At 41.6% G+C, this 22,413-nt stretch overlaps 2 protein-coding genes across 4 annotated transcripts; one reads left to right on the top strand and one right to left on the bottom strand.

Annotated features, from left to right (window-relative positions):
* Positions 1–216: 216 nt before the first annotated feature.
* Positions 217–21,872, top strand: trim110 (tripartite motif containing 110). 3 transcript variants are annotated; one of them, XM_036986238.1, is made up of 8 exons: positions 217–422; positions 18,082–18,621; positions 18,703–18,798; positions 18,952–19,185; positions 19,983–20,005; positions 20,109–20,254; positions 21,030–21,301; positions 21,536–21,872. In XM_036986238.1, the coding sequence occupies exons 2-8, from the start codon at positions 18,124–18,126 to the stop codon at positions 21,803–21,805; spliced, it is 1,539 nt and encodes a 512-aa protein (XP_036842133.1). In that variant the 5' UTR covers positions 217–422; positions 18,082–18,123; the 3' UTR covers positions 21,806–21,872. The 3 variants fall into 3 exon arrangements, with proteins under 3 accessions (XP_036842133.1, XP_021469481.1, XP_021469480.1); XM_021613806.2 differs by lacking the exon at positions 217–422 and adding an exon at positions 16,198–16,349; XM_021613805.2 differs by lacking the exon at positions 217–422 and adding an exon at positions 16,206–16,488.
* Positions 7,975–8,844, bottom strand: LOC110530985 (proteinase-activated receptor 2-like). Its single transcript, XM_021614268.1, has one exon. The coding sequence runs from the start codon at positions 8,842–8,844 to the stop codon at positions 7,975–7,977; it is 870 nt and encodes a 289-aa protein (XP_021469943.1).
* Positions 21,873–22,413: the final 541 nt, after the last annotated feature.

Genomic DNA, 22,413 nt, shown 5'->3' with positions numbered 1-22,413 from the left:
AGACCAATTAATTTACACCTCTCCCTTGATTAGATGTTTCTCTTTATATTGTATACAACGTGTGTGTGTGCGCGCGCGCGCGAGTGTTTGGGTACAAGTAGGCCTACCCATAAAATAGCATCCTCCCTTCATTATGTATGTCCTATTCAAGTAGGTGTATCCAGTCAATTGCTTGGAAAGGATGATTGGCGGACGGTGATTGGTGGAACCCCAACTTGGAATTCGAATGACCCCCCTACCAGCTTTCGGATGCACGAGCTCCATTAACAGGCCCCTGAATGAACAGGAATTCGCAACAATGGGGCTAGGACACAGCTGAATGAGCATCACCCTCTGCGAGCCTCTCGAATACACAGGACCACTGACGCGACGCACAATGCTTCCTTTTCAAACTCGAGCTCTACTGCTTACCACGTGGAAAGGTAATGAAAAGGAGGGATAGCCAGATTGAGGGAAAAATATATATATATTTTTTTTACTGAACCTACCCGTACAATACATTTGGTCCCCTGTGAGTCAAATGTTCTCTAGCCACAACAAGCGGTAAATTACTGTACGTAATTTCAACTCTACGATTATAGGCCTTGAGTCTTTACTACTGGATGGAGGAACGTTACCACGCACGCATTTTATATCAAGCTATTTTTTTTTAATTAGGCAAGTTCTTATTTTCAATGACGGCCTAGGAACAGGAACTGCCTTGTTCAGGGGCAGAACGACAGCTTTTTACCTTGTCAGCTCGGGGATTCAATCTTGTAACCTTTCGGTTACTAGTCCAACGCTCTAACCACTGGGCTACCTGCCTCCCCAATTGCATACACACAATATATAGGCTATACATACTGCAGGCCTGTTAACACAATCGATTTGCAATGACGTTTACACAAAACAAACTGGAAAGAAGACAATACGGTAAAGAAATGCCGGGCCTTAGGCATGGTTACCTACCATATAGGCTAAGCCCCAGTGGCCACATATGGGTACAAACTCAGTTCCCTGTGTTATACTTAAATTTATCACATAGGCCAACATGAAACACTTCCATAAATGTAAAGTGTACAGTAGGTCTAGGCTAGCCTATATTGTATCAAATGTGTGTTCATGATTGTGCGTAATTCTGCAAATGTTTGTACATGAATAATGCGAATTCTTTGCTCTGATGATTTTGACCGTGTCCTCCTGGTCTGCACACAGGCCCGCACATCTTGGGCGGACATCGCCCCCAAATACACACAAACACAGGCTTAACTGTGTTGCACCCTCTGCTGTTACCCCAAATCAGTTTTACTTAATAATTGAACATCGATTGATAACATCAATCTTGTACATATCAAGAAATTCAATTATAATTTATCATTGTGGATTGTAGGCCTATACAAACATCTAAATATGAAAATAAGAAAGCCTGTTATTCACCAAGCCTATTTAAGTTTATCTATAAAATACACTCTTAGAAAAAACTCTTGGTTCCAGGTAGAACCCTCTGTAGAAATGATTCTACTTGGAACCCGAAAGCGTTCTACCTGAAACCAAAAGAGTTATACCGGGAACCAACATGTTTTATTTAAAGGGTTATCCTATGTAGACAGTCGAAGAACACATTTAGGTTCTAGTTAGCACCTTTTTTTCTTAGTGTAGGTTTCCGAATCACAGTTGGCACCATATGCTTTGAGTCAATAACGATACAAAAAATATATTTAGGGGCCTATTTGTCATAATAACCCACATTTGTAATCCTTGCCTCCCATAATTTGTGTATTGAAAAGGGAATTTATGGTTTGGATCAACGTGTCTATGCTGCAGGATAGTGATGTATGTCCTGATTTGACTGTTTGATATGGCCTACACATTCATTAGCCTTACATTTTAGAATTCCCTTTTCAGAGGCTTACGATATATTTAGACAGCGTTTTATATCTAGAAAAATATTTATAAGGTTTATACAAAGAAACATTTCAATCTGTTGTCCGTGTTTCGCAAACTATTTCATTCTATTAAAACATCGCCTATTGTGCCAACAAAGCATTTGTGTTTTTCGTTCCATCGCACCGTGACATTTAAAGAAACGATCTAACATTTTCATACAAGTCCGAACAGCTCGATAACTTCTGCTGTCCCGCTACTGTACCGGCGACCTGTTGCCTGCCTGCGCGCGCACTGATCATAACAAGTTATGATTTCATAAATTATTATGACTGTCCTAAAATATCGCTACAAATAGCTCATATCCCTAGTTTGCGTCGTCGACATGAATAAGATAAAGGAAATTACTCACCGTGTATGAATCGATTATATTTGATAGTGGTTTACAAAATGATAAAATATGTTGGGCAATAGGCTACGTCTCCCAGTCGGGACATCAACATAGCCTTTTCCGGCATACAGCCACAAAGATGCGCAGTCGTCCCTTTGACAGCCGGGCGGAACACCGCATTGTTAAATTATTTATTTATATCGTCGCCGTGAATTGAGACTATTTGATATCGTAAATGTAGTCCATCAATTCATTGTTTTGACTGACCCAGAGAAACAGCCGGGGGAAGAGATAAGCTACTATGCGGTAACGAAAGGGAATTGGATTAGTGTTTCTGTCACCCTCCTCCCCTTCCCCATTCAACCCTCTTTGTAGACTATTTGGCGAGGGCGGCCTGCTTCTCGGCCTGCGTCTGTGGTCTCTGCGGCACTGACGGCTGTCTGTTTGGCGGTCTGTCCCTCCTATCCGGACACTCTCCCTTTATAATTAATGACATTCGTCGCCACCGTGACTTGGCCTAGGACACAGTCTGACCCTGACTAGACGAGCCTACCCACTGAGCATTTTTACCGCCTCGCATATTGCTCTGAAAACCACAAATGTATCGAATTAAATCATCTTCCCGTATTAGCCCATTGTGCAAATCCAGTGTAACACCCAGGCACAATTTGGATAAGGCCCAGCCTACCCCTAGAAGTTAAATTGGAGGAATGTTCTTTTTCCACCTGGCTATCTTTTGTGGTCACATTATAATGGTCCTATGTGTCTCCTTAGAATAGAACCTTCTATTTTATTCTAAATGCATACATAGTAGGCTACATAGAGGAAATTCAGTAAAGACAATGAAAATAATGCAGTAAGCCTACAGCAAAATATGCAGCACATTTAAATGGCAAATGAAGATGTTAACAATAGTCAGTGCCACTGCCTAACTTTTAGTAGTCAAAATATCATCCCACATCTCAGACAATTACAGGTCTATGAAAATATAATGCCCCTATTCAGGCTTTGGTCAGACATGTAGGTCTACTGAACTCCCCACCAATGCAACTGTTATTATCAGGCAGTGTAGGCCAATATATTACTATTAAACCCAGTAGATAGTCTCGCATTGTGTTTTAGATGGTAGTCACACTTGCATGTTCAAGGTGGGTGTATTTGGTCTACACCAGCCAAGCCGCAGGCAGTCATTTATGAAATCTAAAACCTTCATGAAGAGGAATGTGTCCACTAGGTGGCTCACTAAAAATGAAAAACAAGGTTGTGTTTCAGCCATTGAATGCATTGGGCACATTCGAGCGGATCACTTTTGTCAAGTTGGTGACCATCGTTGGTCCCGCCTTTCAAAGTTTGTTGCATTATGGGGATACAAATTGTCTGACTTGCGCCTACATGTGGACTGCATGAACTTGACTAAAATCATGTGACATGAAGGTCATGAAGTTTTGACTGCAAGATTCTGCAAGCTTCACCAACTTTATCTTGCAGCGATCGCCTGCATTGTGGGAGGCTCCTTTGTCAACTAATCATTAGGGTGTTTGTGTTTGACCCACACGAACATGACCAAAGACCTGACTGAAACAGGAACCAACTTTGCTGCAATTCATGTTTATAATGGATATGTATAGATGAATGTGATATTTGATTGTACAATGTAGCATACACACATATATTATACATGTTTATTTCAACATTATAAAGAACAACTTTTATTAACAATGGCAACACTGGCACTGCCATGTCAGTGTCCAACTTTCGGCTGTCACATATGCACCTCGCCCCACTTCACTCCCTGAATATCGTTTTTACCATCAACTCAATCCTCCCTGTTCTTGACATTGAGGATGTGGTATCTGTTGTCACTCTTCCTGAGGAGCCACTGGAGGGCTCTCCCATCACTCTCAATGAACTGCTGTATGGAGGTGTCACCCATTGTGTCACACCAGCTGAATATCACCAGAGCGTTGACCTCAGGTGGGCTTCAGTGAAGGCAATACCTGCAGCAATGACTAGAAGGATGGCATGGGGTCGAGGGGGACACAAAGACAAGCCATTCACGGTAAGGCCTACCATGTTCAGGTGTTCCTCCACAGCTCCCCTGCTCTTATCGTCCAGTATTGAGTACAAATCAATGAACAGGAGGAAGGCATGGGGGCCTGGGGGACTCAGAGACACACTGTGCACTATCTCTGTCATCACCAGTTCCAGGACCTCCACGGAGAGAAGGTCTTCCACCATCCTAGAGTTTCCACTACGGTGAGTTGCCACTTTCCCCCGACAACCCCCTGTCTCCTTACATTGTCCACGGTCTCGCTGTTGATTTCAGACTCAACTCGGGCAGGTATTGTGTTGCCTGCCAGACACTTATCAGCCCTTTTCTTACCCAGGAGAATGATCCGCATCTCTGGGAGGTGACTTGGGTCAGCATCTCTGTCTGTCCCAGGGAAACACAGTACTGCGGCTCCTCGGCTGTGGAGCGCACTTGAGGTCACTGTCAGGGCTGCAGAGTCTCTGGCCTCGTTTAAGGCACAGCTAAAGACTGGGCTGTTTAGAAAAGCTTTCCAAGGACCTTCTATGCTAATTCTGTTTGACAACACCTGTATATAGCTTTGATTGTTGTCTGCTTACAATGTTTTGTTTTTATTGGCACCCCTAAATATTCTTATAAATAGAAGCAAACAAAATTACATTTGCATTAACATTAATACATTTGCATTACTTTTTTAAGTTAATCTCATTTTAAGGAAGTATACGGTATTGTGGCCTTCCATGGCGTCCTGTTTCACTGGGGAATAAAAAGGAGGTAACACGAATGTGAAATCCCTTTGTCATCCATTACCATGGGAAAATGCAAAGAACTCAAACAAAAAGAGACAAATGGTTGTTGACCTTCATAAATCAGGCAATGAGTACAAAAAAATGCTTTTTTTTTTTTTTTACTCCTGAACTTATTTAGGCTTGCCACAACAAAGGGGTTGAATACGTATTAAATCAAGACATTTAAACTTTACATTTTTAGTTAGTTTGTAAAAATGTCTAGGCCAGTGACACATCTCAATTTAATCCATTTTAAATTGGGTTGTGAATATTTTCTGAAGGTACCGTACATACATACTGTACTTGTGCATCCAAAGTACAATTCTATAATGTGTTGTATTTTGTTGAGTGAATGGTCAGAACATTTTCTCTGTTAATTCACAATGCCTGAATTCTCTTGTGCTGTGTTACCAGTGAGCTCGGCTGAATACCTGAGGGTATCCGATTGGCTGACAGAGGGGAAGTCTGGAAATGCTAAAGATGTTTCGGGATATAGGACCAGTGAAAATAAGTCCAGTGAGTCTCATATGAGACCAGTGGGTCCAGTGAAGTGGAGAGAAGGGACAACAAGTTATATTTTAGAAGGGAAAAATACACTTTTTAAATCTTGAAAGTGAACCCTTTAATCCACACCACCACACCATGTCAATTTATTTAGCTAGTTTGACGAAAACCGAAGCTGACTATGTCATGTAGGCCTTTTTTTATTGTGAAATTGACTAATGTTGAAAACATTAGTGAAATCAAGTAACATTTTACAGAGGAAACATCAGCTTTATAAATATTGAACGTGAAACCTGTTATCGATATGGTCATACTCTACGTACCATACCACCAAAAATTGACTTTATGTCATGTATTTTAATTCTGAAGTTGCATAATGTTCTTTCTACAAGGAACAGTCTTACCATGATTTTCTGTGTACTTCGTTTGGTGAACATCATAGAGACATTATAATACAAGTAAAGGACTTTGTAGATCTGTATGGCTGTCATATACAGTGGGGCAAAAAAGTATTTAGTCAGCCACAAATTGTGCAAGTTTTCCGACTTAAAAAGATGAGAGAGGCCTGTAATTTCCATCATAGGTACACTTCAACTATGACAGACAAAATAAGGGAGAAAAAATCCAGAAAATCACATTGTAGGATTTTTAATGAATTTATTTGCAAATTATGGTGGAAAATAAGTATTTGGTCACCTACAAACAAGCAAGATTTCTGGCTCTCAGACCTGTAACTTCTTCTTTAAGAGGCTCCTCTGTCCTCCACTCGTTACCTGTATTAATGGCACCTGTTTGAACTTGTTATCAGTATAAAAGACACCTGTCCACAACCTCAAACAGTCACACTCCAAACTTCACTATGGCCAAGACCAAAGAGCTGTCAAAGGACACCAGAAACAAAATTGTAGACCTGCACCAGGCTGGGAAGACTGAATCTGCAATAGGTAAGCAGCTTGGTTTGAAGAAATCAACTGTGGGAGCAATTATTAGGAAATGGAAGACATACAAGACCACTGATAATCTCCCTTGTGGAAGATCTCACCCCGTGGGGTCAAAATGATCACAAGAACAGTGAGCAAAAATCTCAGAACCACACAGGGGGACCTAGTGAATGACCTGCAGAGAGCTGGGACCAAAGTAACAAAGCCTACCATCAGTAACACACTACGCCGCCAGGGACTCAAATCCTGCAGTGCCAGACGTGTCCCCCTGCTTAAGCCAGTACATGTCCAGGCCCGTCTGAAGTTTGCTAGAGAGCATTTGGATGATCCAGAAGAAGATTGGGAGAATGTCATATGGTCAGATGAAACCAAAATATAACTTTTTGGTCAAAACTCAACTCGGCGTGTTTGGAGGACAAAGAATGCTGAGTTGCATCCAAAGAACACCATACCTACTGTCAAGCATGGGGGTGGAAACATCATGTTTTGGGGCTGTTTTTCTGCAAAGGGACCAGGACGACTGATCCGTGTAAAGGAAAGAATGAATGGGGCCATGTATCGTGAGATTTTGAGTGAAAACCTTCCATCAGCAAGGGCATTGAAGATGAAACGTGGCTGGGTTTTTCAGCATTACAATGATCCCAAACACACTGCAATGAAGGAGTGGCTTCGTAAGAAGCATTTCAAGGTCCTGGAGTGGCCTAGCCAGTCTCCAGATCTCAACCCCATAGAAAATCTTTGGAGGGAGTTGAAAGTCAGTGTTGCTCAGCAACAGCCCCAAAACATCACTGCTCTAGAGGAGATCTGCTTGGAGGAATGGGCCAAAATACCAGCAACAGTGTGTGAAAACCTTGTGAAGACTTACAGAAAACGTTTTACCTCTGTCATTGCCAACAAAGGGTATATAACAAAGTATTGAGAAACTTTTGTTATTGACCAAATACTTATTTTCCACCATAATTTGCATATCAATTCATTAAAAATCACTACAATGTGATTTTCTGGATTTTTTTTCTCATTTTGTCTGTCATAGTTGAAGTATACTTATGATGAAAATTACAGGCCTCTCATCTTTTTAAGTGGGAGAACTTGCACAATTTGGTGGCTGACTAAATACTTTTTTTGCCCCACTGTAGGTAGGTTCCATGTGACATATTGTATATTAACATTTCTGATAAATACTATAACAAGGTGACAGTAAATGTAGGTGTTTTTGTGATACAAAATAAATGTCTATTTTTGCAAATATGAAATGTTTTTTTTCTCTGCATAAGTTGGTGCAGTGCTGAGACACCAAGTACCAAGTACTGTAGAACTTGGTGCCCACAGAAATACAAAATAAATTAACCACACAAATATGAGAGGATAGGAAGGTACCATAGCAGAAAGCCATGTGAATTAAACATTGGACGTTTTCATTGCACAAAATAATGTTCTCAGACACGATCAACTGGCTAGTCATGGGCCAGTCTGTGTATCTCCCTGATCAGTCTGTCTACTGCTCCTGTTACCATCTCCCACATTGAGCAGCCTCCTGCAGCAGGGGAAGGCATCCACAGTGTCTCTGAGGTCCCTCCTCATGAAGATATAGAGGAAGCAGTCAGTGAGAGGGCTTAGGTACAACAAGGCACTGGTTATCACAGAGGACAGGTCACTGACTGGGTCTGACACTGAGGGGGCATGGGGCTTGATGGAGTAGTACAGGTTCCTGATGCTGTACGGGAGGAAGAGGAGTGTATAACTACCCAGGACCAGACCCAGAGTTCCCAGAATCCTTCTCCTTCTTTCTGCCCCCCTGAAAGCCATACTCCTGGAGAGGGCCCTCTGAGTGACCAAGAACAGCAACACCAGGAAAGGGGCAGGCAACAGGGAGATGGCAGAGAAAATCGTCAGTGAATACCGCATGTCGATCAAGAATATGTAATCAAAGGTAACGTAAACCAGTGCCAGTGCCCAGAGGCTCAGAGAGACCAGTGTGGAGTTTTTGACTGAGCGTCGGAGGCGGTACCACAGAGGACAGACCACCACCATGTACCTCTCCAGGGAGATCAACAACATGAAGCCCAGGCTGGTGCAGAGGCCCAGGCGAACAAATATCCTTGACAGGCAGCGGGCCATCATGAAAGGCAAACATGTGGTGTCAAAGAACCTACTGAAAATGAAGACCAGCGTCATGGTGATCTGGAGAAGGTCTGAGATGAGCAGGTTGATCACGTAGACAGGAGCCACTCGGCCGGCTTTGACCAAACTGAACAGGGCATAACTGGCCAGGCAGACGGCAGGAAATCCTATGAGGAATATGATCCAGTCCACCACGATACCTATCATGTTTGCGTAGTAGGGTGGATCCAGACCACATGGAAAGGCAGTGGTGTCGTTAACGTCAATCATCTGATTACCGATAAGTAGTATTCTTTTTTTAAAGCTAAAAAGTAGAGATATGTCCTTTCTTGGTAATTTGAGATGTATAGGTTAGAGTCCTTACTTGGTGATGGATGGAGCAGTGATCAGCTTTGAAGAGGGTGATTGTCTTACCCAACCCCTCTACAATTCCCTGTGAGAAGTGAAAATAATTGAAGTACAAAAAGGTTAAATTCTTCAACACTTTTCAATTACTGTTTTTGTTCATCTGTTGCTTTACTGCAAATTGCCTCCCATCTAAGATGGTGAAACTCCTCCCTATATAATCCCTAGATGTTTTACTCTGTTTTACATGGTTATGTGCTTACCTAGTCTCTCCGCGTCTGTCAATACTAGTCACGTTTTGTCCTCTCTCTCTAGACAACATTTAGTTATTAAGACTTATCCACATCCTGGGCAGAACCATTCCAGTACTTACCCTGCTGTCATTATTACATAGAAATATGCAAACCATGTTTACCATTTTAAGGTCAGTGCTAAAGAAGGAAGTCAGGGGACTGACATCACTCTGTCTGCTGTTCTGGTGTTTCTCTTCCTTCCTATCCATCTCGCTCAGTCAATAATAGGCTATCAGGTTAGACATATTTGTTTATATCCATTTTGTGCATACTGTAAAACAGTGACTGGTTGGCCTGACAAAATGATAACATATATAATGATGGCATAAAGCAGATGCCATAAAAACATAGATGATGAGCATATGCAAATAACAAAGGGTTTATAAAGACAGCATGCTCACCCCTATTGTTGTCAACCATGTCACATTGTGGCCAAAAAGGCACAGCTCAAAGCTGAATAGTGAGCTTTGCAGTGAAATGTAAATATTTTAGTGTATTGGAAGTTTTAAAAAGCCTCTAAAGTTTGTCATTTCCACTTTGAAATTTCAGATGAAAAATGTATGACGGAAATAATGAAAAATGTATAAACGCCTACAAAACTGTCCATAAATAATAATCTACATAATAAGTCACATTTCTTGTTGCTGCAAGATTATTTTCCTGTTTTAGCAAACTGTGCTCAAATTAAGATCCTACACCTGTAGTTGTAGAGCAACACAAATGTGGTCACTTAGGCCGTCACACTCTCACTGTCTCTCTCGCTCTCTCGGTGCCTCTCAACAGGCTAAAGTGTTTTTCAGCTCATCTGAAAACTCAAGAAAAATAAATAAAGCTACCCACTCTGCACAAACTGGTTAAATCAACATTGTTTCAACTTCATTTTTCAAGGTATTTTGATGTGGAATCTACGTGGAAAATACATTGGATTTTGAGTGCAAAATTTTAACCACAGGATTATGTCATCATGGTAACCAATTTTAAACATAGACAAATCTTGTATAAAATATGTTGAATTTGTACCTTTTGAAACAATGTCAGATCTTCAAAGTAATATCAACTATACAAAAAAACTATAGGCTGGGCAGCACCTCCTACTTAACTCTTTCTTGAACTGCACTGTTGGTTAAGGGCTTGTAAATAAGCATTTCACGGTAAGGTCTACTACACCTGTTCTATTCGGCACATGTGACAAATAAAGTTTGATTTGATTTATCTACAGCTATCCCTTCCCATCCAGGGTTTTAACCAAGCCCAGCCCAGCTTACAGTGGCTTGCGAAATTATTCACCCCCCTTGGCATTTTTCCTATTTTGTTGCCTTACAACCTGGATCAATTAAATTAAAATAGATTTTTGGGGGGTTTGTATCATTTGATTTACACAACATGCCTACCATTTTGAAGATGCAAAATAGTTTTTATTTTGAAATAAACAAGAAATAATACAAAAAAACAGAGCTTGAGCGTACCAGGGTAGCCTAGTGGTTAGAGCGTTGGACTAGTAACCGGAAGGTTGCAAGTTCAAACCCCTGAGCTGACATGGTACAAAATCTGTTGTTTTGCCTCTGAACAGGCAGTTAACCCACTGTTTCTAGGCCGTCATTGAAAATAAGAATTTGTTCTTCACTGACTTGCCTAGATAAATAAATGTCTAAAAAAATCAATACTTTGTAGAGCCACCTTTTGCAGCAATTACAGCTGCAAGTCTCTTGGGGCATATCTCTATAAACTTGGCACATCTAGCCACTGGGATTTTGCCCATTCTTAAAGGCAAAACTGCTCCAGCTCCTTCAATTTGGATGGGTTCCGCTGGTGTACAGCAATCTTCAAGTCATACTACAGATTCTTAATTGGATTGAGATCTGGGCTTTGAGTAGGCCATTCCAAGACATTTAGATGTTTCCCCTTAAACCACTCGAGCGTTGCTTTAGCAGTATGCAAAGGGTCATTATCCTGCTGGAAGGTGAACCTTCATCCTAATCTCAAATCTCTGGAAGAGTGAAATGGGTTTCCCTCAAGAACTTCCCTGTATTTAGCACCATCCATCATTCCTTCAATTCTGACCAGTTTCCCAGTCCCTGCCGATGGAAAAACATTGGTGTTCTCGGGGTGATGAAAGGTGTTGGGTTTGCGCCAGACATAGAATTTTCCTTGATGGCCAAAAAGCTCAGTTTTAGTCTCATCTGACCAGAGTACCTCCTTCCATATATTTGGGGAGTCTCCCACATGCCTTTTGGCAAACACTAAAAGTGTTTGCTTATTTTTTTTCTTTATGCAATGGCTTTTTTTCTGGCCATACTTCCGTAAAGCCCAGCTCTGTTGAGTGTATGGCTTAAAGTGGTCCTATGGACAGATACTACAATCTCCGCTGTGGAGCTTTGCAGCTCCTTCAGGGTTATCTTTGGTGTCTTTGTTGCCTCTCTGATTAATGCCCCCCTTGCCTGGTCTGTGAGTTTTGGTGGGCGGCCCTCTCTTGGCAGGTTTGTTGTGGTGCCATATTCTTTCCATTTTTTAGTAATGGATTTAATGGTGCTCCGTGGGATGTTCAAAGTTTCTGATATTTTTTTATAACCCAACCCTGGTCTGTACTTCTCTACAACTTTGTCCATGACCTGTTTGGAGAGCTCCTTGGTCTTCATGGTGCAGCTTTCTTGATGGTGCCCCTTGCTTAGTGGTGTTGCAGACTCTGGGGCCTTTCAGAACAGGTGTATATAAACTGAGATCATGTGACAGATCATGTGAAACTTAGATTGCACGCAGGTGGACTTTATTTATCTAATTATGTGACTTCTGAAGGTAATTGGTTGCACCAGATGTTATTGAGGGGCTTCATAGCAAAGGGGGTGAATACATACAGTGGGGCAAAAAAGTATTTAGTCAGCCACCAATTGTGCAAGTTCTCCCACTTAAAAAGATGAGAGAGGCTTGTAATTTTCATCATAGGTACACTTCAACTATGACAGACAAAATGAGAAGAAAAAAATCCAGAAAATCGCATAGTAGGTATTTTTTATGAATTTATTTGCAAATTATGGTGGAAAATAAGTATTTGGTCAATGCCAAAAGTTTATCTCAATACTTTGTTATATACCCTTTGTTGGCAATGACAGAGGTCAAACGTTTTCTGTAAGTCTTCACAAGGTTTTCACACACTGTTGCTGGTATTTTGGCCCATTCCTCCATGCAGATCTCCTCTAGAGCAGTGCTGTTTTGGGGCTGTTGCTGGGCAACACGGACTTTCAACTCCCTCCAAAGATTTTCTATGGGGTTGAGATCTGGAGACTGGCTAGGCCACTCCAGGACCTTGAAATGCTTCTTACGAAGCCACTCCTTCGTTCCCCAGGCAGTGTGTTTGGGATCATTGTCATGCTGAAAGACCCAGCCACATTTCATCTTCAATGCCCTTGCTGATGAATACATGGCCCCATTCATTCTTTCCTTTACACGGATCAGTCGTACTGGTCCCTTTGCAGAAAAACAGCCCCAAAACATGATGTTTCCACCCCCATGCTTCACAGTAGGTATGGTGTTCTTTGGATGCAACTCAGCATTCTTTGTCCTCCAAACACGACGAGTTGAGTTTTGACCAAAAAGTTCTATTTTGGTTTCATCTGACCATATGACATTCTCCCAATCTTCTTCTGGATCATCCAAATGCTCTCTAGCAAACTTCAGACGGGCCTGGACATGTACTGGCTTAAGCAGGGGGACACGTCTGGCACTGCAGGATTTGAGTCCCTGGCGGCATAGTGTATTACTGATGGTAGGCTTTGTTACTTTGGTCCCAGTTCTCTGCAGGTCATTCACTAGGTCCATAGTGGAGTTTGGAGTGTGACTGTTTGAGGTTGTGGACAGGTATCTTTTATACTGATAACAAGTTCAAACGGGTGCTATTAATACAGGTAACGAGTGGAGGACAGAGGAGCTCTTAAAAAAGAAGTTACAGGTCTGTGAGAGCCAGAAATCTTGCTTGTTTGTAGGTGTCCAAATACCTATTTTCCACCATAATTTGCAAATAAATTCATTAAAAATCCTACAATGTGATTTTCTGGATTTTTTTTTCGGATTTTGTCTGTCATAGTTGAAGTGTACCTATAATGAAAATTACAGACCTCTTATATTTTTAAGTGGGAGAACTTGCACAATTGGTGGCTGACTAAATACTTTTTTGCCCCACTGTATGCACGCACCACTTTAACGTTTTTTAGTCATTTTTTTCATTTCACTTCACCAATTTGGACTATTTTGTGTGTGTCCATTACATGAAATGCAAATAAAAATCTATTGAAATTATTGGTTGTAATGCAACAAAATAGGAAAAAGCCCAAGGGGGATGAATCTTTTGCAAGGCACTGTAGCTGTGATATTTTTCACTGACTATAACCAATGCGCTATCGGGATGATGACTGTTGAGAAATATCCACTTAATACTGTTGATTCACTGTTGCTATCAAAGTCATTACAAAGGGTAGGTTCAACAGAGCAAATTAAATGTAATCATACATTATCAATCATGTATTGTATCATCAATAGCTGCCCACTGCACTGAGGCTAGGTAACATGGTCACCACTGATAAATCCATGATAATTGAAAATTTCAATAATCATTTCTCAACGACTGGCCAGGCCTTCCTCTTGACTACTCCAACCCCAGCCAACTGGCTAGACTGTAAACTCTCCTTCCAGACTCGTATTAAACATCTCCAATCAAAAATCAAATCTAGAATCGGCTTTCTATTTCGCAACAAAGCCTCCTTCACTCACGCCGCCAAACTTACCCTAGTAAAACGGACTATCCTACCGATCCTCGACTTCGGCAATGTCATCTACAAAATAGCTTCCAACACTCTACTCAGCAAACTGAATGAGGTCTATCACAGTGCCATCCGTTTTGTTACCAAATCACCTTATACTACCCACCACTGTGACCTGTATGCCCTAGTCGGCTGGCCTTCGCTACATATTCGTTGCCAGACCCACTGGCTCCAGGTCATCTATAAGTCTATGCTAGGTAAAGCTCCGCCTTATCTCAGTTCACTGGTCACGATAACAACACCCACCCGTAGCACACGTTCCAGCAGGTATATCTCACTGATCATCCCCAAAGCCAACACCTCATTTGGCCGCCTTTCCTTCCACTTCTCTGCTGCCAGTGACTGGAACTAATTTTAAAAATCGCTGAAGTTGGAGACTTTTATTCCCTCACCAACTTTAAACATCAACTATCTGTGCAGCTAAATGATCGCTGCAGCTGTACATAGTCCATCTGTAAATAGTCCACCCAATCTATCTACCTCATCCCCATACTGTTTTTATTTACTTTTCTGCTCTTTTGCACACAAGTATCTCTACTTGCACATCATCATCTGCTTATTTATCACTCCTGTGTTAATCTGCTAAATTGTAACTATTCGCTCCTATGGCCTATTTATTGCCTACCTCCTCATGCCTTTTGCACACACTGTATATAGACTTTATTTTTTCTACTGTGTCATTGATTTGTTTATTGTGTTATTGGCTTGTTTATTGTTTACTCCCTGTGTAACTCTGTGTTGTTGTCTGTGTCACACTGCTTTGCTTTATCTTGGCCAGGTCGCAGTTGCAAATGAGAACTTGTCAACTAGCCTACCTGGTTAAATAAAAGGTGAAATAATTGTTTTACTTTTTTAAAATCAATGATGCTATTTAAGCCTATATAGAATTTGGGAAGTCTTCAACAGATATTGTTTAAATTCAGTCCAGGATTCAACTAAAAATATACAATACATATAGGCCAAGGGTTTCAAGCTTTGGTTAATTTCAAATGGAATCTACAAGTTAATAATAAATATGTTGGATTCACATCTCCACCTCAAAAAATAAATCTAAATGAAAGAATAGGATTAAATCAAATCAAACTGTATTTAAAGGACATTTAAAATTTGATTTGATTTAGTCCTGTTCTTTGACCTAGATTTTTGGTTGAAATGGAGACATGAATCCAACATATCAATTATTAATTTGCAGACAAACTGGAATTAAAGCCAGACTCAGTGGCACAGATGGAGCTATCCAAGCAGCAGAAACATCTCCTTCAAATGTTGATATTTGGTAGTGTTGACAACCAAACACAATTCAATATCACTTTTGCAATACTGTAAATAGCCTATTAACACATTTTATTGTGACTTTGGGACTATAAGGTTCTATCTGCGCAAAGCATAGTTCTGAGATATTGAGCATCAAAGTTTTCACATCCCAGATCTCAAAAATATTTTGTCCTGAATTCTTCTTTCTTAAAATTAGTAAGACATCAATTGCCACATTTTGAGCTTAATGTAAGAATACATGTATTCTTATGTAACCATAGAAAGTGTGCATGTTCTGGAAATCTTCACAATTGCTATAATAATCTGCACAGAATCTCAAAACGTCATTGATCACTTGCACCATGTACTTTGTAATCTCAACTGCAATCCAGGTCATTTGGTTCTGCTATTAGATGAAGCATAGTGATAACACATTAGCTTGGTCTAAAAATAAGCAAAATATCTGGTATAACTTCATTCTAATGGAAAATCAATGCCAGATAAAAAAAAATTAAAAAGTCACCTAAATGTGTTGTGCTTTTAGATGGTTGAAAGCATAGCGATGACACATTTTCCATTGGAATTTGGTTGTGCTTTTAGATGGTAGAAAGCATAGCGATGACACATTTTCCATTGGAATTTGGTTGTGCTTTTAGATGGTTGAAAGCGTAGCGATGACACATTGGGAATTCAACAAACTTTTGGCTGTTTTTTTGAGTGGGTGAAAATAGGCTGGATTCTCATTGATCAAGGTATCTACCGAATATTACCCAATTATCTACGTTTACTTCATAGCGCTGCAGATGCAGGAAAGGAGATGAGAAGAGGAAGCCTCCTTAGAGACTTGAGATGGAAACTCGCTCTCTGAGTTGGTCATGTGACTCTGTGCTCTCAGAGGTCAGTCCCTCTGTTTAAACAGACATAGGTATGGGATTAGCCGGTTTCTACACACATTGACAGGAAAACACCTAACGATGGCCACACTCTGACAGCCTTGGGACACAAACAGGTAGGGGGAATCTATACTGAATAATCAGAAGAAAGAACGAAGAGTTTCATCAGAATGTGTATAGGACAGTCGTAAACCGGAAAGCAGGATCACATAGGCAGGCAGGCCGGTAGTCCCGATTGTGGCGATGCCTTCAATTGTGAGTAGATTGCCACACACATTTACATATATTTTTTTTAAAAAGTAAACGTCCCATGTCTGTCACGAATGTTGAATACAATTATATTTGAATTTACCGATTATCCATGGGGTTGGTCCTCCAGTGGGTCGATATTTGAGACAAAATATCCACAGGAAGTATTATTAAACCTACTTCAAAATGCGGGTCTCTGTGTGTGGCAATGAAGATTTGTTTGCTCACGACCTACTGCACTTGCACAAGACGAAAGTACATGCATGCATACTAACGAAAGTCTTGCAGGTGTTTACGTGGTTTTAAGCATGTGCCGGGTGATATACATTTCAATGCCAGTACCAGCACTCTAAAAAGTCGGGTAAATAATACTTTCCTGTGGATATTTGGTCTAACAAAAATTACCCACCGAAGGACCAACTGCACAGACAACCAGTAGAGTAAGATCAAATTAAATGTTATTCAGCATTCTGGCTTGTAAGGAAACTTTCCATGTTTCTGGAGTGGTTTGTTTCAGGCTGTATACCAAGAATTGGTATCTCAGTCACATTTTTTAGGCAAGCAGACGGGCAGGGAGGATGATCCCTTGATCCCTCCATTGCGACAGACAGGGATTGGGATGAGCATCGGGTCAGTGTTACAACTCCATAGGATGAGAATAAACTCAGTGATACAGGTTATACCAGTTCAATACAGAAATAACAGACCTGTCTGCCACCAAATAATATAAATATATATATATCACCTTTATTTAACCAGGTAGGCTAGTTGAGAACAAGTTCTCATTTACAACTGCGACCTGGCCAAGATAAGGCATAGCAGTGTGAACAGACAACACAGAGTTACACATGGAGTAAACAATTAACAAGTCAATAACACAGTAGAAAAAAAGAGAGTCTATATACATTGTGTGCAAAAGGCATGAGGAGGTAGGCGAATAATTACAATTTTGCAGATTAACACTGGAGTGATAAATGATCAGATGGTCATGTACAGGTAGAGATACTGGTGTGCAAAAGAGCAGAAAAGTAAATAAATATAAACAGTATGGGGATGAGTTAGGTCAAATTGGGTGGGCTATTTACCGATAGACTATGTACAGCTGCAGCGATCGGTGGGAGATCTTGAGGTGTTCTAACAATTGAGGACAATGGCCGAAGACCTTATAAACAGACTTAATGGTTGATTAGTAGGCAGATAAAGAGGCCGGTGTAGAGGACTACACATAGACTGAACAGGCCCTGTTCCTAATTCCTAGTATTCGTTTTTACTTAAGTGACTTTGGTGTGAACACTCTTTAGAAAAAAGGATTCCAAAGGGGTTCTTTGGCTGTTTTGTTTGTTTGTTTGTTTATTTTGAATTATGAATGCTTGAGTATGGGGACAGCCAAAAACACTAGGGTTCTAGATAGCTCCTTTTTTAAAAGAGTGTACTGTAAACGTACCTGTCCTCAGGACTCGACTCAACGCTTCTAACGGTCATCATGGGGCTTCTAAGAACTGTGGCTTGAAAATAAAATGTTGGGAATTAAGATTTCAACTGCTCATTATTTTTGACAACTTGACACACATGTTGACATTGATGTTTTTGTTTACAAAGGTGCCTTTTCCTTTTTGTGTTCCTGTTGACAAAACGGTTGTCATGGCGTCCCTGGAGGAGGAGTTGACGTGTTCAGTGTGCCGTGACGTCTTCAGCCAGGCCCAGCCCTTGCCGTGCGGCCACAGCTTCTGCCCAGCATGTGTGCGAGACGCCTGGGGCCACGGGGAGGCGGGGGTCAGGGGTCGCTTCACCTGCGCACAGTGTCAGGAGGAACAGGGGGTTGTGGCGTGTGACTGCTGCCCCCCTGTGGGGGATGGGGACCAGTCTGGGAACGCTGCGGCGGTGAAGACCTGTCTGCGCTGTGAGGTGTCTCTGTGTGCCGAGCACCTGAAGCCCCACCTGGAGCGGCCCGCCTTCAAGACACACTTGCTAGTGGAACCTCTGGGAGACCTGTCCCACCGCAGGTGTCCTGCCCATGAGGAGATGTTCCGCTACTACTGTGCAGACGAGCGGGTGTACGTGTGTGCAGACTGTTTATTGGAGGGTGGCCACACACAGCACCGGGTTAAAGGACTGAGAAAGGTGGAGGAGGACCTGAAGGTCAGTTAGCGATGTAGTTACTTACAGCTGTTGTTATATTGTGGCTTTAACAGTTCTAAATCTGTGTGTATGTTTCCATAGGTCATCCTCCAGAGTCTTCTCCAGAAAGCAGATGAGAAGCTGAATAAAGGTGAACAGATCCTCCAAGAGCACCGGAACACTGACCGCACTATAACAGTAAGTAACCACACACTGTATGCTTATAGCAGTCCATCAATTTACTGTTCGTGCTTATGTTAGTCTATCCGGCCTTCTATTCTGCCCTGACGTTGGGTCTTGTTATGACCTTAGTCTTTGGTGGTGGTGGTGGTGGTTGTTGTCCGCCTGCAGGACTTGTCTGTGGCAGATGACTCCCAGGTGGAGCGTATGGGTATAGCCCTGCAGCTGCAGGTGGAGAGGCTGGTGCTGGCCCTGAGGGAGAGCACCAGGAAAGAGAGGCAGCAGGCCGTGGATCGCCTCCAGAACAACTGCAGCAGGGTTCGAGAGGACCTGAGCCAGACCCGGGACATCCACCACTACCTGGGCTCCTTGCTGGAGGAGACAGACCCCTTCCTGCTCATCTGGGTGAAATGTTTATTAATAACCCTTTTACCAGTTACCAATATGACGAGAGGGGAGAGGGTTTGAAGGAGCCAATTGGTATCTGGGGATGATTTGGGGACCATGGTAGTAAGAGGAGCTAGTTTGGGAATTCAGCTAGGCTAGTGGAGTTAACACCCCTACTTTTGGGATAAATTCCATGGGATTATTTGTGACTACTCCAGAGTCAGTTTTGCAATATGGCAATACATATCCAACCTCACAGTAACCATTTCAGGCAGTTATTCTCTGTGTGTTAGACACAACCTTTGAATAATGTCCAACAAACCAAATAGATCAAAGCCATCATCTCAAACCACCAGATTCCATACAGTACGTCACTATTCTGGTAATCATTCTAAATCTCAACATTCACCTTTGTACTGTACTGCAATGTTTTAACCACCTACTGTATTTATTTATGAGACAGCATCTGTTGTATACTACATAACGGAGGATTTAAACTAATCTGTTTACCTCCCTGTCCATCTGGGGGAGATTCACTGGGCCATTTGTGCAGGATTTGTACGATGGCATTAAAGGCTTTGTGCTTCAATTCATTACCGTCAATGAATGTCTATTTTCTTGATGGAAAATTTGATTCACTTTATTAAAGGAATAGTTAAGGATTTTGACAATGAGGCCCTTTATCTACTAACCCCGGAGACTCTGGAGAAGTAGATAAAAGTTTTCATTGCCAAAATCCCAAACTATCCCTTTAACAGTTTTGTGTTATTGCCTTATAACAGTCCTTGACTCCTGTTCTTTTGTTCTGTCCACAGGCATTTCAATCTGATGACTCAAGGTAAATAAAAAATAGACATTCATTAGTATGATATTGTGTGTGTTTGTTTGTGTTTTTGAGTATAATATGATTTATGTCTAACCTGCGGTGCTATGTGTAACAGGCTGCTTGCGGACCTGAACTGTCCCTTGTTCACTCCTGACTCCCTCAGCCTGGACAGGAAGTATATTATGGAGGATATCGAGAGCAAGTACAGAGAGTTCATCACCGAGACACTGCGCTGTCTCACCGAACTCAAGAGGGAGCTCTGTGAGTGCACAGGCCAAACCTTCAACCCATATATTTGAGATGGGAGGAATTCAGGATGTTTATTCATTCATATATTTGTTTCCCTCTGCTTCGTACAGTGCATTCTGAAAGTATTCAGTCCTGTTTACTTTTTCCACATTTTAAAATGGATCAAATAGTGTTTTATCCTCTACACACAATACCCCACAATGACAGAGCAAAAACAGGTATTTCAAATCCCCCCCCCCCCCCCCCCTTTGGTAGTGATTACAGCCTTGAATCTTCTTGGGTATGACGCTTCAAGCTGGGGACTTTCAATGCTGCAGAGAATGTTTTTGGTACGCTTCGAGATCTGTGCCTCTACACAATCCTGTCTCTGAGCTCTATGGACAATTCCTTTTGGCTTGGTTTTTGCTCTGAAAAGCATTGTCACCTTTGGGACCTTTTATATAGACAGGTGTGTGCCTTTCCAAATCATGTCCCATCAATTAAATTTACCGCAGGTGGACTCCCAAGTTGTAGAAACATCTCAAGGATGATCAAATGGAAACAGGAGGCACCTCAGCTCAATTTCGAGTCTTATAGTAAAGGGTCTAAATACTTGTAAATAAGGAATTTGTTATTTTTATTTTTAATACATTTGCTAGAATTTCTAAACCTGTTTTCGCTTTGTCATTATGGGGTATTGTGTGTTCATTGATGAAGAAAAACTATTTAACGTGACAAAATGTGGAAAAAGTCAAGGGGTCTAAATATTTTTCGAATGCACTGTATGTCTGTTTCTCTGTTTCCATAGTAACAAGTCCGTTGACTCTGGACACTAACTCTGCCCATCCTCTCCTGAGCATTTCGGACGGCCTGCGGTCAGCCATGCGGGTCAAACAGCGCCTTCCGTGTGCCACTCACCCTGACCGCTTTGACCACTGGGCTCAAGTCCTGACCGTCCAGACCTTCTCCTCTGGAACCCATTACTGGGAGCTGGAGGCAGAGGGCTTCTGGGACATTGCGGTGTCCTACCGGAGCATCGGGCGGAAAGGGAAGGAGGGCACTGCCTTTGGAAATAACAAGGTATATTATCATCACCCATCTTCTACATATGGTCTTTAATAATAGGAACAGTTGTGGTAATAAGAGTAGTATTATATATTAGTTTATTTGATGGTGGTAGCCAAGCCTTTTTGAATTTCTTTGTAAACTGATTGAGGAATTTAATTGATCTATTTAAATACAACTGACATCACAAGAGAGATTGGTTGGTTTCTGTATCGACTGCTAGATGATGGATGAGGTTTTGACTTGCAGATGTCTTGGAGCCTGACGCAGCAGCACGACAGGAAGCTGGCTGCCTGGCACAACCGCAGGAAGACCCGCCTTTCCAGCCGGATGTCAGGCAACCGTGTGGGTGTGGCCCTGGATTATGGCATAGGCACAATCACCTTCTCAGAGGTGGGGCCTTCCAACACCCTGACCCACTTGCACACCTTCAGCACCTCCTTCAACCAGCCTGTGTGCCTAGGCTTTGGCCTCTACAAGGCTGAGCTCCACAGCAGAATCTCTATAGTGAGGGTGTGAGGAATCATTCGAGACCAGAGAATAAAAATTATATTTCTATAGCTGGGACACCTTCGGGGTGGGCCTCAGGAGACTTTGTGGGAGGTTTCTTTCTGGAACATCTCCCAGGATCTCATGAGGGATTGGACTATGAACAAAAGAGCTTGTGTGAGCATGAATAATTGTAAGACTATATTCTTACAGCACTCAGGACTTGAAATACTGTGAACTATGACTTTGAATCAGTAAGGAATGGATGTGTATGTCCTAATTTTGTCACAGTTTAGGGGTATTTGAAAGACCCAAGTAACTTGGACCCAAGGCAGAGTTTTTTTTGATCAAATACATCCAAACTACAGGACAATATTCTTAAAGAATTAGAAAAGTACACATTCAGTTGATAGTTCTAGATTATTGTGGTGTAACAGCTATGGGGTCCCATTCCCTTTCACAAGTTTGTTTAGACAATTTTTTTATGCATACAATAATCAATATGCGTTCTATGTGGCACCCATGTACCAAGCTAAATACCATAAATTATGTTGTTAAGAAAAGGTGGAAGGTATGTGGACTGAACCATATTTTAATATAGATTACAAAATCATTAGGCATTAGAAGCTTTCACAAAA

The sequence above is a fragment of the Oncorhynchus mykiss genome, chromosome 8 (assembly GCF_013265735.2).
Source record: "Oncorhynchus mykiss isolate Arlee chromosome 8, USDA_OmykA_1.1, whole genome shotgun sequence".
Lineage (NCBI taxonomy): Eukaryota > Metazoa > Chordata > Actinopteri > Salmoniformes > Salmonidae > Oncorhynchus > Oncorhynchus mykiss.
Note: the sequence above shows the minus strand (reverse complement) of the source record. Positions and strands in the feature narration are given on the sequence as shown.

Excerpts from the sequence above, each read along its gene's own strand:
- trim110 (XM_021613805.2), top strand. Across the intron at positions 20,255-21,029 it reads CGAACTCAAGAGGGAGCTCT|TAACAAGTCCGTTGACTCTG; the intron begins GTGAGTGCACAG and ends CTGTTTCCATAG. Across the intron at positions 21,302-21,535 it reads CTGCCTTTGGAAATAACAAG|ATGTCTTGGAGCCTGACGCA; the intron begins GTATATTATCAT and ends TTTGACTTGCAG.
- LOC110530985 (XM_021614268.1), bottom strand. The coding sequence starts at position 8,844 with ATGATAGGTATCGTGGTGGACTGGATCATATTCCTCATAGGATTTCCT.